At 40.0% G+C, this 12656-nt stretch overlaps 1 protein-coding gene across 5 annotated transcripts in view; it reads left to right on the top strand.

Annotated features, from left to right (window-relative positions):
• Positions 1 to 11244, top strand: part of TERT (telomerase reverse transcriptase) — a 501506-nt gene extending 490262 nt beyond the window's left edge. For 2 of the 5 annotated variants that reach the window (XM_073630686.1, XM_073630684.1), the window contains 2 exons: positions 10712 to 10750; positions 11040 to 11244. In XM_073630686.1, the coding sequence (XP_073486787.1) occupies positions 10712 to 10750; positions 11040 to 11143 (143 nt within the window). In that variant the 3' untranslated portion in view covers positions 11144 to 11244. Of the gene's footprint in view, positions 1 to 10711; positions 10752 to 11039 lie in introns of those variants that run through there. The other 3 variants (XR_012244450.1, XM_073630685.1, XR_012244451.1) reach the window with 2 other exon arrangements.
• The last annotated feature ends 1412 nt before the right edge of the window (positions 11245 to 12656 follow it).

The following is a 12656-nucleotide window of genomic DNA, read 5'->3' as shown; positions in this document are numbered from 1 at the left end:
TGACGGGTGATGGTCACTGGTGGGTGACGGGTGACAGTCACTGATGGCAGTCTCTGATGGTGACTGGTGCACTTTATGGGACTGATAGGTGACCGATGAGGGTCACAGATGGGTCACTGATGACAGTCACTGATGGGTGACAGGTGCACCGCTGACAGCAGTCTCTGACGGTGACAGGTGCACTTTGTGGGCACTGATGGGTGACAGGTGCACTTTGTGGGCACTGATGGGTGACAGGTGCACTTTGTGGGCACTGATGGGTGACAGGTGCACTTTGTGGGCACTGATGGGTGACAGGTGCTCTTTGTGGGCACTGATGGGTGACAGGTGCACTTTGTGGGCACTGATGGGTGACAGGTGCACTTTGTGGGCACTGATGGGTGACAGGTGCACTTTTATAAGCACTGATGTGGTGACTATTGGGTGACAGCTGTAATGGGGGGACGATGTGACAGGTTCTCTTTTTTCGTTGTGTCGGTGCAGTACACTACAATACATAGATCGATAACTCATTGCTCCTGGCTCTTGAGGAGAGAAGAGCCGGTAACAGCTAGTAACCTGTCTATGTTTTACATTTAGTGATCGCTGTGAATGGATCACAGCCAATCACTTGGTAAACAGCCGCCAGCCATTGGCTGTTTACCCTTGTCGGTGATGAGCAGTGTTCCTGGGAACACGCCACCACCGACATGACCGCGCTGAGCTCTCTCAATCGTGCGCACGCGTGGTCTAAAGCAGGGAATACCCATTTGTGATCAGCCATGACGTAATCGCGGCCGATCACATGGCGAACATCCATGCCCAATGGCTGTTCACCCCTGTCGGTGACGCTCTGTGTCTTGGGGACACGCCGCCACCGGCAGTGCAGGGCTGCGCGCCGCGATCACGCGCATGCCCTGTCTGAATGGGCCGCCGTCATATGACTGTGTCCCAGAACAAGAGCCGCACCGCTCCGCCGTCATATGATAGTGGGTGGGCGGCAACAGGTTAAGGACCCTCGGGTGCTAGCCATCTGGTCCCGGTGACTTATTAGTGTTAGGTTTTTCAAGTCTATTTCTAATTCTGTCCTCTGTTATCCATGAGGGTGCTTCCTGTGATGTGTCATGAGGATAAACGTTGCAGTTTTGGTTACTGAAGCCCCCCGATTCCCTTGTGAAGACTAAGGAGAAGAATAAATTCAATACCTTCGCCATCTCTCCATCCTCAGTAACCAGATTTGCATCATCATTCTTTATGGGACCAATGTGATCTGACCTCCCTTTCTTACTATTTATGTACTTAAAGAATTTCTTTACTCTCCTCCGCTATGTGCCTTTCGTTTTCTATTTTAGCTGCTCTGATTGCACCCTTACATTTCTTGTTGCATTCTTTGTAAAGGCGGAATGCTGATGATGATCCCTCAGCCTTGTATTTTTTGATGGCCTTCTCCTTTGCTTTTATATGCATTTTTACATTGAAGTTAAGCTACCCAGGACTTTTATTAGCTCTTTTACATTTATTTCCCATTGGGATGCCCTGGCTAATGCCCTTATATAATATGCTTTTTAAAGCATACCCATTTTTTCCTCCGTGTTATTTGTTCCTAAGATTTTATCCCAATTAGTATCTTCTAGCAAGGATCATAGTTTAGGGAAGTTGGCTCTTTTGAAATTCAGTGTCTTTGTATTCCCCTTATGTTTCCTATTTTTGTGATTTATACTGAAACTAATTGACATGGGATTGCTGTTTTCTAAATTGCCCCGTTTTTCCACATCTGTGATCCGGTCTGTATTGTTGGTAATCAGTAGGTCTAGTAACGCTTTGTTTCTAGTTGGTGCACTTACCATCTGACCCATGAAATTGTTTTTAGAACCTAGTCTATTGATCACTTCTCCTGAACAACCACATCTACCTTGTATAAGGAATTGGGAAGCGGAAATAATTTGTACTTTTACACTAGACCAACAGCGAAACATTATTGGATTTTCCCTTAAATCGTCTGTCTGTACAAAGACTCAGGAAACCAATTTTAAAATTTTGTCCAGGTGGTATCCTACTTCCCACAATGCCAAATAAATTTTACCCCCTTACCTCTGATCGCTGTTGGAGATGTCAGGAGGGAAGGGAAATGCTGCTCCATATATTTTGGTCCTGCCCCAAGCTTAAATTCTTCTGGAAAGAAGTCCGGAGGATTATTCAAAAATTCACTGATTATGAAATTCCTGATGCACTAGCCTTTTTGTTATTGCATGTGTCAGTGATCCTGACACAAATCTATAAAAAAACGATCATACGTCACCTTTTGAATGCGGCCAAGACCTGTATTCCCCTTACTCAGAAGAGGGGGGGGGGGGGGGGACCTGTATTCCCCTTAATTAGAAAAACATTAATTGGCTCCTTAAGGTGGAAGTAATAAATTCGATGGAAGATCTAATCCTCGCTGCACAGCACAAACATGAAAAGTGTTCTAAGACTTTGAGGCTTTGGAACATGTTTGTCTTCTCTGAAAAGCTCTCTTTAGATCGTAAATTACTCATTAGATGACCCTTTCTCACTATCTCTATAGTAAAGTGCTATTATACCATCTCTATTCCATTCCCCCCCCCCCCCCTCCCTTTTTTCCCCTTTCCTTTCCTCTCCTCTCTCTCTGTTCTCTTCTCTTTTAAAAAAACATTTGGAAAAAAAAAAGCAAATAGGTGTAGGGCCCAGTTCCTGGCAGTGACCATAAAAGTTTCACATCTGGAGCACTGATGTTAACTCTTCCAGGGGAACAACCAGAGCAATTGTAACAACCACACACCAGGCTCCCTTAAAGGACAAGGAACTTCATTTACCACAGTGGTGGTCTGGAAGACACCCTATAGCTCCCACAGTTTAGACAAGCTGGAGTGTGCCAGACAGGATCCAAGGAAACATCAACCCTTGAGTGGGAACACCCATGGTGTCTCCAGGGACAGGAATCAGTGGTTTTACCACGGGCCTGGACCTGTAAAGTACTCAGCTGCTAACTTGAACATTATACCAGGTGTTTTGGAGGGCATCCGATAGCAATCCACATTGCTATCTCCTGTCTGAGTGGATGACTTTTTCTGTTTTTATCATGGATTAAATATGGAATAAAGATGATCGTTTTTCAGAGTGCAGCAGTCCGGGATTTTGTTGTCCATACAGACTTGTGCACAGTCTGCACCTGATACTCATCAACCTGAAACTCATCGAGGGTGGATGTTTTTTCTGAACCATTGTCCGCAGAGCTTGTGGAGCGGCATTTCCTTTGCTTCACGATTAACCGGACCCTGCCTACCTTTTGCCAGCTCAGGTCTGCGGTTTCTTTGGCATCTAAGTGTTCCACAGTAGCCACAGCTATACGGATACATCATGGACCACCCGACTCATAAGGCTTTGATGAATTCTCAACCAGCTTCAGTCATACCAGACACAGACATAAACCTGGAGTTTAGCCGGTCACTCACGGCCCCATCTGACAACCCACTTAGGAATAGCCAGCGGAACTTGCCCTGTGTTACGGGTACAGATGATTTAATGTTAAGAAGTGCTTTTCGGCGACTTGAAAATATTATGACGAAGGAAATCTGAGCATTTTGGGATGTCAACACCCCTACTGAATATATATCACTTAGACAGATCCCTTGGGGTTTAAGGATCAAGAAGTTCCCTACTTTTGAGCTCACAGATGACACTCTGAAATCAGAGTGGATGGATGTACTTTCCAATTGCTCATTCCAACTAATGAAAACCATTGTCGATTTCAGACAGAAAGATTTGGATAGTCTACAAGGTGAGATGACTAATGTCCAGAAAGAATTAGCAGGGTTGCAACATATGACACTTTATTCTGAGCTTGACAGCCAACTGACTAGAAGGATGGATAAACTGGAAAAGGGTGTCATTGCCACTAAGAACGATAAGAAAACCAGAGACCAGCTGGATTATGATACAGACAGAGTTTATTCCTGGAAAAAAAAACTTTTTTCGCCAGCGCTATCCTAGAAGGACTCCCTCTAAAAAGCGAGTTAGCTTTTCAGACACAGAAGGTGAACGCTCTGGTGACACTGGCAATTTCAGATTCCTCCTCCTCGGATAATAACGATGCATCTCAAAGTACATCAAAGGAAAATTTTAATGCTTTAAACAGGGGAGGTCATGGCCGCAACAAGAAAGAAAAGAAAAAAAGAAAAGGAAGACACGGAGAGCAGGAAAAAGACTCCAAAGAAGAAAAAGAAGCCAAGGGGGAACGCTACCTGCTTCGGGGACGGATACAATAAAGCATCATAATGTTGTTAATTTGTCATCACGCGCACTCTCCATTGATGAAATGTCACTCCTTCCTAAAGGACTAAATTTTTGTCCCTCTAACCATTTTGATTTGTTTGGTACCATTTTGGACGTCAATAGATTAGCTCGCAATCTTGCGTTACAGAAACATTTCTTTTCAGAAAGGGAACCTACAAGCTCTGGTTCTGAAGTTTTGAATTCTGCTGACTGTGCAACAGGTGGTGAGTTTTTTCAAATTCTTACTTATTCAATGATGTGTGCGCACTTATAGATTTGACAGACTTGGAATTAGAGTCTAATCATTACATACCTACCAGAAATGTTAATTGTTATCCAGTATCCTTAAGCAGTAAATCAGATTTTTATCCCATTAACTCCAGGGGGAAAGACATGGATCTCTATCAGAAATTAGTTGAGAGAGACTTAAATCAGCTTGCTAGGAATATTTCTGATGGTATGACAGAGAATTTGTCAAATGGGGAAAAGGTATCACTTAATCTACGTAAGGATCCATCCATAGTAATTAGAAATGCTGACAAAGCAGGAGCAGTGGTTATTTTGGATTCTGTTACATACAAAGAGGAAGCTCTGCGTCAGCTTTCAGATCTAACCACTTACCACAAGCTTAATGGTGATCCTACAGAGTCCTTTAAAAAGGAATTATCATCTCTTCTGGACAGAGCAGTCTCGATTGGTATTTTTACCCCCAAAGAAAAAGAAGCATTTATTCCAGCTTTTCCAACAATGCCTGTTTTCCACCATCTTCCCAAACTTCATAAGGGACTTACACCTTTGACCGGACGACCTATTGACTCAGGCATTGACTCTCTTAACGAACGCCTAGGTAAATGGGTTGATCAGCAAATGCAACCATTAGTTAAAAGTCTGCCTGGCTTCTTACGAGACGCTAAACAATTATTATCAATGCTGAGTGAAATACCATGGAAAGAGAATTTTTGTTGGATATCATGCGATGTTTCTAGCCTATATTCATCAATTCCGCATAATCTAGGTCTTAGAGCAGTAGCCTTTTTCTTGGATAGATCAGGACATTTTTCTTCAGTTGAACAAGAGTTTATCATCCTTTGTTTGGAATATCTCCTCACTCACAATTTTTTTATGTTTGACGGGGACTATTATATCCAAAAGCCTCCATGGGAGCTAAATTCTTGCCATCCTTGGCTAATCTTTATATGGGGTGGTGGGAAAGGCTCCGCGTTTTTGGTGCTGATAGTCCCCGCCGTGGGGATACTGTTTTCTTTTGCAGGTTCATTTGATGATTTATTGTTTGTTTCTGACCCGCACATTAAGCTAGAATCGTGGCTTGAATATTTAAATGACAATGACCAATGACGGGGGCAGTAGCCAATAGCTTTCATCTCTTTATTTATTCTGAGAATGCGTGGCACTTTGTGCGTCGGATTTGTGTACACACGATCGGAAATTCCGACAACGGATTTTGTTGTCGGAAAATTTTATAGCAAGCTCTCAAACTTTGTGTGTCGGAAAATCCGATGGAAAATGTGTGATGGAGCCTACACACGGTCGGAATTTCCGACAACAAGGTCCTATCACACATTTTCCATCGGAAAATCCGACCGTGTGTACGGGGCATTCTAGTTTGTCTATTCAAGCTGTAGATAAAATTTTAAAACCACCTAGAGGAGGCGACAAATTGAATTTATTATGCAAGCGAGAAGTTCGGTGGATTTTTATTTTAAACACTCGACTCCCTCTTGGCTTGAATTTCGAATGGGATGTTTCCCATTTCTATCAATGAATTTCTGTTATTTATGAGGCACACAATTTAGTTTATCCTAGTTTTGGTAGCCCTCAAATTAAAAATTAAAAATTAATCAGAAATCAAAAATGCATATTTTCCCTTGAAGTGTTTTGGGTCTCTATACAATTTAATGTTAAGACATTCTACATACATATATCAGTAGCTAATTCTTCTAGTATCAATTTTTGTGGTAGATTGCATAGTAATGTAGCCTTTAACCATGGGTCACTTTGTTCTGCAGCTTCTAGTCAAGTATAGTTTCTAAATTAATTGTTTATTTCTTTATTTATTTGTAGCTCTCACTGATTCCACTATGAGACATTTTTCAGACACATTGTAACAACCTTTATCTGTCTAGTGTTAATAATAGAAGGATACGGAACTATGTGAACCTGTTTATCCATGACACAGCAGGAAGCGGTCACGTATGCTTTAATTCCCCTAAAATTATCCCTTGACAGTTCACTAATTAGTATTGCTTATATTGGTTATAAGTTATCTGCTAGGGATAGGAGTAAATGTTCCAGTAACTGGAGCGAGACTCTGTTGATTAGCATACTGTAGCATTATATCGTTTATACATTGTTTGAAAATGAAAGGGGTTAAACTTTCCTTTTGTCCTCTTTTCTATTTTTCAGCAAGCGGAGTGAGACTTTGCGGATTAGCACACCGTTTCAGTCTATAGGGGGGCATAACTTTTTAGTTTATTCCCTTGACAGTGAATAAAGGGAATTTGTTTTATTATCCAGAAACCAAGGTTGCATGCTTCTCTGTACGGTTAAATTTAACATGTAGAGAGAGTCCTTTGTCCCGTTTTTTAGTTCTCATATACATTGTCCCATATACTCCAGGATAGAATCTTGTTTCATTTGATTTGGAAGAAGTTGACTATTGTCCAATCTTATGCCATCTTTAGGGTCAGTTTTGGTCCGTTTTTTGGCTGTTTATTGGTTGCTTTTTTGTCCCCTTTTTTGGTTTCTTGTTTTTTTTTTTTTGGCGATTCTCTAATGGTGTGTGTAATTGTGAAGTAATGGTGGTGTTATCTGGGGATATGAGCTATATATGCCTTCTCACACTATTGTCCCTACCAAGAATGGGTTCTGTCTTTTCAGCAGACTGAGTGAGACTTTGTCTAACTGCAGCTATATTTCTGAAGTGGTGGATCTTTGTAGTTACCCTTCTGTTATTCAGGTTTTACCTGTGTTCAACATAGCTTTTGCTGTATAATGATTAGAAGATAGAACCCGGTTGTTTAGCTGTTTGTTCAGCTGTTTGGTTTGTGGCTGTAGTGTTGCAGCAGGAGTAGTGAGACTGCCTTATGTCTTTTACATCAGATTATTTATGTTCAGTTAAATTTAATCTGGTTTTCAACTTTTGGTCTAAATATTATGCAGGTGCAGTGCACTTTAATATGTAACCTAAAAAATAAAAATAAAAAACAAGAAGGCAGGACCCGTTTACCCAGTCATTTCATCTATGGTTATAAAATTATGGCAGGAAGAACAAGTCTGTCTACGGCTTTAATGCTAGTCTATTCTTGCCCAGTTAATTGACTTAAAACCATAGTGTTGCAGCAGGAGGAGTGAGACTGCTTATGGCTCAAATGCTAGTTGAGAAATAATATCCTAGTTTTCCTGGGGTTAACCACATTGCTTACGGCTCAATTGCTAGTCGAGAAAAAAACATCTTAGTTTTTCTGGGGTTTATTACATTGGAATTCCTATACTATACATTCACTTTAATATTTTGGGTTGATTTTTGCTTTTTCATGTACGTTGATGTATGTTTATATATATCCATGTTGTTTCAAGCACGTTATATCCCAATAGCTAAATGTCTGGGGCTGTGTGATTCCATACAGGTGTGTCCTTTTTAACCCGTTATTGTCTATTCATTTAATTGATTAATTGCCACTAGCTTTTCTATTGGTGGTTTTTCTGATTGTTTTATCTATATATTTGTAATTGTGTTTATTCACACTTTAGCTATGAGTAAGAATCTTTGTATGTGAAACGTGTTAGCTATTGCTATCTCCTGTCTGAGTGGATGACTTTTGCTGTTTTTATCATGGATTAAATATGGAATAAAGATGATCGTTTTTCAGAGTGCAGCAGTCCGGGATTTTTTTGTCCATACAGGTGTTTTGGAGGGCATCCACAGCAGAGTGCCCTAGGGTCACATTACAGGCAAGGCCTACATCTTCAGCAAGGCGTGATCCAGAAAACTGCATCAATGCAGAGCAAAGGTTTCTTGCTAAATTACAGCAGGGTTTAAAAGATAAATCTTTTGTGAGAGAAATATGTGGGCACTCATTGTTTATCTTGTCTTGAAAGTGATAGTCACCTGTCTATTATGCCGACCATCTGGTTTGAGTCATTGACTTGGAAACATTGAACTAGAACAATTACCAGCATTCCAGAAAAGTTAAACTGGCCATACACAAATCGAAAAAGATGCTTGATTTTTCAGAATTTCGCACAAAAGTTTGAACAAACTTCTACTAGTCTATTAGGTCAGAGGTTCTTATCCACAAACTTGTTGTAGATGAGTGACTCAAAGTAAGGGCAACTACATTAATTATTTTGGAAAAAAATGAGCTATAGGTGAGTATGTTTACCAAATCAGGGAAATTAATAATAAGGGAGATTATTTAAAAAATAATAATTCTTAGCTAGCATGGTAGAGTTGAAAAAGCCTACAAGGATTTTATACTGAGAGTGGGGTGAAATTAAGTCTGTTAAATGTAAGTAATAAAACAATATGAGATTCAGAGTTTTCATGTAACACAAAAAAATAAGGGAGGTTTGAATTTGCCTATGAGAGAATTAATTATACTGTATTAACATTTATTCTCAAGCTTTCAGAGTGGTGAGCATAAGTTTAGTTCAATGTTCCTGAAATGTTTAAAGAAAAACAGTAGGCCAGGTAAAAAGCCTACACATATTTTACAGATTTGCTGAACAGAACCAGATCTTTTTTTTTTAATAGCAGCCAATTTCTAGGCAGAGAGTAGACCTATTTCAGTTTGAAATATTACATTAAACTGTATTTTTTCAGACATGGATCATACCAATCTATAGATTTGCTGAATAGATCATCATCCTTTTTAATAGAAAGCAAATTTTGAGAGTTGGCTTACTTTAGTCACAAATAATAAATGATACTTTATTAAAAGACACTATAAAAATTGTACAGGTTTGCTAAACAGAATCTCCTCCATCTTAATGCGAGGCAATTTTGGAGGCAGAGAGGAAGCATATTTCAACCTGTAAAATGAACAAACTGTATATTTTTCGAAGACTTTTTAAAAAAATGTACAGATTTGCTGAACAGTGTCAAAAACAAACTTTGGAAGCAGATAGTAGGCATATATCACCCCAAAATATTACATGAAAATGAATTATTAGACTCTTTAACCACTTCCGGACCGCCCACCGTCGTTATAAGTTGGCTGTTTGAAGGAGGATATCATTGTTATGGCAGCAGCTAGCTGCCATAACCCCGGTATCCTCTTCTTCAGTGAGTGGTCTGGTTTAAGATAAAAGTGGCTTCTGCGGTGGATTTGCCGCAAGATCACTTTTATCGGCGGTGGGATAGGGTCTCTCCCGCCGCGATCCGGTGCCCTCCACTGCTTACTGGAGCCCTTGGCAGTGGCATAGGCGATCGGATCCTTCTTGTGGCCTGACATGGAAACGGGTGAGGGGAAGATGGCCCCCACCCGTCTCCATATCATTGCAGGGCGGAAGTGACGTCAAAACGTCACTTCCGCCCATAGCTCTTAAAGGGCCATTTTATTGCATTTTAGTGTAAATATGAGATCTGAGGTCTTTTTGACCCCGATCTCATAATTAAGAGGTCCTGTCATGCTTTTTTTTCTATTACAAGTGATGTTTACATTCCTTGTAATAGGAATCAAAGTGACACAATTTAAAAAAAAAAAACAGTGTAAAAATGTAATTAAAAAGGTGAAATAAATAAGAAAAAAATAAATAAATGCGCCCCGTCCCGTCGAGCTCACGTGCAGAAGCGAATGCATACGCGACTAGCGTCCGCATAAAAAGTTGGTGTTCAAACCATATATGTGAGGTATCGCCGCGATCAATAGAGCAACAGCAATAATTCTAGCCCTAAACCTCCTCTGTAACTTAAAACCTGCAACCTGTAGAATTTTTTAAACGTCGCCTATGGAGATTTTTAAGGGTAAAAGTTTGTCGCCATTCCACGAGCGGGCACAGCTTTGAAGTGTGACATGTTGAGTATCAATTTACTCGGCGTAACGTTATATTTCACAATATGAAAAAAATTAGGCTAACTTTACTGTTGTCTTATTTTTTAATTCAAAAAAAGAGTATTTTTTCCAAAAAAAGTGCGCTTGTAAGACTGCTGCGCAAATACGGTGTGACAGAAAGTATTGCAACAACCTCCATTTTATTCTCTGGGGTGTTATAAAAAAAAAGTATGTTTGGGTGTTCTAAGTAATTTTCTAGCAAAAAAAAATGTTTTTAACTTGTAAACAACAAATCTCAGAAAGAGGCTCGGTCCTTAAATGGTTAAAAAATTTGAACAGATGTGATGCATAATACAGATGAACCAATTATAAATATTTAAACAGGCAAATTATTGTTTTTTTTTCATTTGAATATGTTTGTTTAGGTCTTTATGAATTTAATGTCAAGAATACACCACTGAGAGGTACCTGTTTTTTTCAATAATAAGATACACTAGCAAAGAACTTATTTCAGCTGCTGGCCCTGTTTAAATTGTTTTGGGAGCCCAAGTGTTTTAAAATATTTATTTCATAATAGACAATTTTATATGTTTTAAATGCATTAAATTGGGGTCTTCAGAACATATTGTGGAGCTCCATTTTAGGTTCCAAATCTACAGGTTTTATCTATCATCTAAAGTCTACGCTGTATTTTTCAATAGGCTTATTTATTTTGACATCTTGCTTACTTTATTTTATTTTGTGTTGTTTTAGGCAAAATTCGGGTGACAGCAATACTGCCAGAGGAAACCACTAGTCTGTTAAGAGCAGTAACTCATCCTTCACTTCATCGTGACTTTTCAACTATAACAGATTAACATTGCTATTTTGTATAGTAGGTGTAGAAACTGTAATGGATGTTGCTGTTTTAAATCTGAGTTTCTCAAAACTTTTAAAATAAAGCCTTTAAGAGACAGCATACCTGCCCAGGGCTACGGTTTTTCATTCATATATAGATCGTATGACTATCAGTCTGGTTTTGCAGCGAAAGAGGGCTTGTTCACACCAGGTGTGATGTGGGAACATATGCGAAATTGTGCGTTTTTTTCCTGCACAATTCTTAATGGCACCCTCATGCATTGGCAAACATGCATAAGGTCATGACTGCCAAAATCCATGGTACAACCATACAATGCAGTTAGGTGAGACACAATTTTAAAAATCATGCTTCACAATTTTTACATGCATAATGCAGACCATTGAAATTATTAAACCCAATACCAAAAATGTAATGCAGCTTACCAGTCATTAGATATGGTGGCTGCATTATTTTTAGACAGCAGCATTGTCAGTCTGAGGAGAGGTTAGTGTTAGAAGTACTAGCAGATATACTCTAACAAACTGAAGTCAAACTCCAGCTAACACTCTTTAAGAAGTTACAGCAACAATTTGTTTTTCCTTTTGGGATAGGGGTTTTACATAAAATCTGATCTTTGTAAGCACCCCTGTCATTGTTAAATGGTTTGTCTCAACCCTCCTAACTGCTACCTTTTGCAGGACAGCTTGTTCTGTTAAAAAAAGTAAACAGACTTACTGGCTGTATCACCAGGTGAAATAAAGGAAAGAAAGCCTAAAAAAGAAACATAATGTAGCCACCACATCTAAGAATTGGTAAGCTACAATATATTGTTTTCTTGTGGGTTAAATACTGCTTTAATGGTCTGCCAGAAGTGCACACTTGGATGCACCTTATGGGGTGAATGAGCCCTTAATCTATATGCGGGTCAGGCATTATCAAGTCACCTTTTGGAATCCTCCATGTGCTCTCTCAGGCAAAGATGGACTGGGACAGGGCATAGCCATTGCATAGGATGATGCAGGGTTTTTTTTCTTTTTATCTTAAGTTTCTCTTTTCTTTGAGCTGCTGTAAAGGCCAAAAAAGCAAACTAGTCTGCAGATCAGGGGCGGCCCGTCCATAGGGGGCGCCCGGGCGCCACCCCCCTCCTGTAGTAACCAGAAAAAAATCAAATAAAAAATAAAAAAATTTTAAAACGGCCCCTTTATGAAAAAAATTTTTTTTTTAAAATGTCCTTTTAAATAAGTGCACTGTGGCGCCGGACACAGTGCACTATGGGAAGCGCCACTTCAATGCAATCACGAGATTGCAGACGTGGCGCTTCATTTGCGGGTTTTCAACCCTCCTTGTGGCGCAATCGAAAATGCAGATTAGCTTCCGCCCGTAGAATCACTATGGGCGGGAGCATTGTGGTTTACATTTCACTGTTACTTCCGGGTTTTGTGAAACCAGGAAGTGACGTCGGCAGCTCCGTTCTTTGCATGGAGCGGAGCTGAAAGCAAGTACTCTGGGGGTGGGGCGCTGCACGCTGTTTC

This window comes from Aquarana catesbeiana, linkage group LG05 (assembly GCF_042186555.1).
Source record: "Aquarana catesbeiana isolate 2022-GZ linkage group LG05, ASM4218655v1, whole genome shotgun sequence".
In the NCBI taxonomy this organism is placed as follows: domain Eukaryota; kingdom Metazoa; phylum Chordata; class Amphibia; order Anura; family Ranidae; genus Aquarana; species Aquarana catesbeiana.
The sequence above is the reverse complement of the archived record's forward strand: the minus strand, read 5'-3'. Positions and strand labels throughout refer to the sequence as shown.